Source organism: Perkinsus marinus (genome assembly GCF_000006405.1).
Source record: "Perkinsus marinus ATCC 50983 genomic scaffold scf_1104296944374, whole genome shotgun sequence".
Taxonomy (NCBI): domain Eukaryota; phylum Perkinsozoa; order Perkinsida; family Perkinsidae; genus Perkinsus; species Perkinsus marinus.
In genome coordinates, this window is record NW_003211424.1 from 1 (window position 1) to 1712 (window position 1712).

Genomic DNA, 1712 nt, shown 5'->3' on the forward strand with positions numbered 1-1712 from the left:
ACGGTCGCATGCTACACAACGTACCTCCGGCTCAGATCGCGAGAAGGCGCATGAACAGCGGGAAAATCTGAATACATGGATGCTTATACAACACGGAACGGATACTCTAACTGCATATGGACATCTCAGGGACTGCTTCTATAACATCCTCGATTTTATCGGCCACCATGTAGCGCACCCTCCACGAATGCTGGTCCTCCCCACAGGAGTGAATCGATGGTAGCAGGTCTTTAACCTATCAACTATTCCAATACTCCTGGCCAGCTCATGAGGTGATCACTTACAATTTCATAAGGCTGCGCTGCGAGGCACTTCCCGAGCTGGATGCACACAGGCACCGTGAGTATACGGACGGACTCTTGCTCGTCTCTAGCCAGGCACTTGAACAACTACACACAAGTACGGGCTCAACGACCACAGGCTCTCGTGAGTAGTTGGGTCTTCTTCAAGAAATTACTGTTCACTTTACTACTACATATGGCAACAGGAGTTCATAAGGCAATGACAGTATTGGAGCACTGGCATCCCATACTACCTCAGTAAGCTGATTCACAGTATCGCTCACAGGGAACACCGCAGCTGCTATGTCACCCAGTACCTATACGACGACTTCCTTATGACAGGCGTTGCTGATCAGGGACCAGCCCGCTGTAGCCTACTTGGAAAACCGCCCGTCGGACCATGGGAGAGTCGTCCGCCCCCAAGCTCGTGAAGAGTGTATTCACCAACTCCAACGCCAGTGGGGGATCTATACCGACCAATACCACCATCGGGTCACCGATGATCTTACCTCCACCTGAGCCTTTCTTCCGAGCACACAGGCCTGATCGTAAGCTCACACTACTACTACAACGATGCTACCTCAATGAGACACTTACGAGATACAACAGCAGGTAGGAGGGCGACAGCTACCGCTCGCTGACAGAACCAGTCGGAAGCCGCCATGTTGCGCAACATCGGCACATAGTAGGTCTCCAGTGTATTCAGTGGTAGAGCCTGAATAACGGCAATCACTCTTACCAGCAGCAGCACAAGGGATGACACCTTAGCGATGCTTATAAGGCTCTTCACAGCCTCCTCGCGTCTCGGCTCATCATCAGAATTGGCGAGCTCCTCCAGCGGTCTCAGCAAACACTGACCGTACTGCGCCCCGCCTAGCCACTGCATGAAATCAGCATTAAGTACCTTCCCAAAGGACACAACCCATGTGCCCTCCTACTAGGAACCTCCACCCCTGCTCACCCGAGCCATAGCCGTCAAGACCCTAGTCTCATCCACCGTATCAGACGCTACATCGTCAACCATAGCCTACAAGTCAGGCCGATCGATGAAACAACGACGAGCAACTACTACTACCAATTCAGTGAGGAATGGTAGCAGCTCTTCCCGTGTCCGAACCGGCCCCAATGCACACGCTATATGGTCCTGACAGTGCACTCAGAATGCCCAAGCAACCCCTCTACTACTACTACTACCAGCTGATTCATAGCGTTGACTCTAAGATCGACATCCTCACTACGAAGCTCGTCAATAAGCAGCGCTATGGGATACAACGCGGCCGAGGCCTCTCCTCGAGATTCCGAGACTGTGGGGGCCACATCTACTGCTCCCGGTACTACAACAGATGTAGTCATGATCACAAACACTGCCAACACCTGTAATGCCCAACCAGAGACGACAAACTCAAACGACAAATCATCATCAGAGAAAGC

General features: G+C 52.0%; 1 protein-coding gene across 1 annotated transcript; it reads right to left on the minus strand.

Moving 5' to 3' along the window:
• Positions 1-122: 122 nt before the first annotated feature.
• Pmar_PMAR011428 (Serine/threonine-protein phosphatase 2A 65 kDa regulatory subunit A beta isoform, putative) lies at positions 123-1634 on the minus strand (the record flags this gene model as incomplete). The annotated part of the gene is made up of 8 exons (XM_002780623.1): positions 123-235; positions 285-389; positions 536-598; positions 660-823; positions 879-996; positions 1021-1215; positions 1348-1425; positions 1476-1634. Coding segments are annotated over 8 exons (995 nt in total), but the record flags the coding sequence as incomplete, so codon positions are not given.
• Positions 1635-1712: the final 78 nt, after the last annotated feature.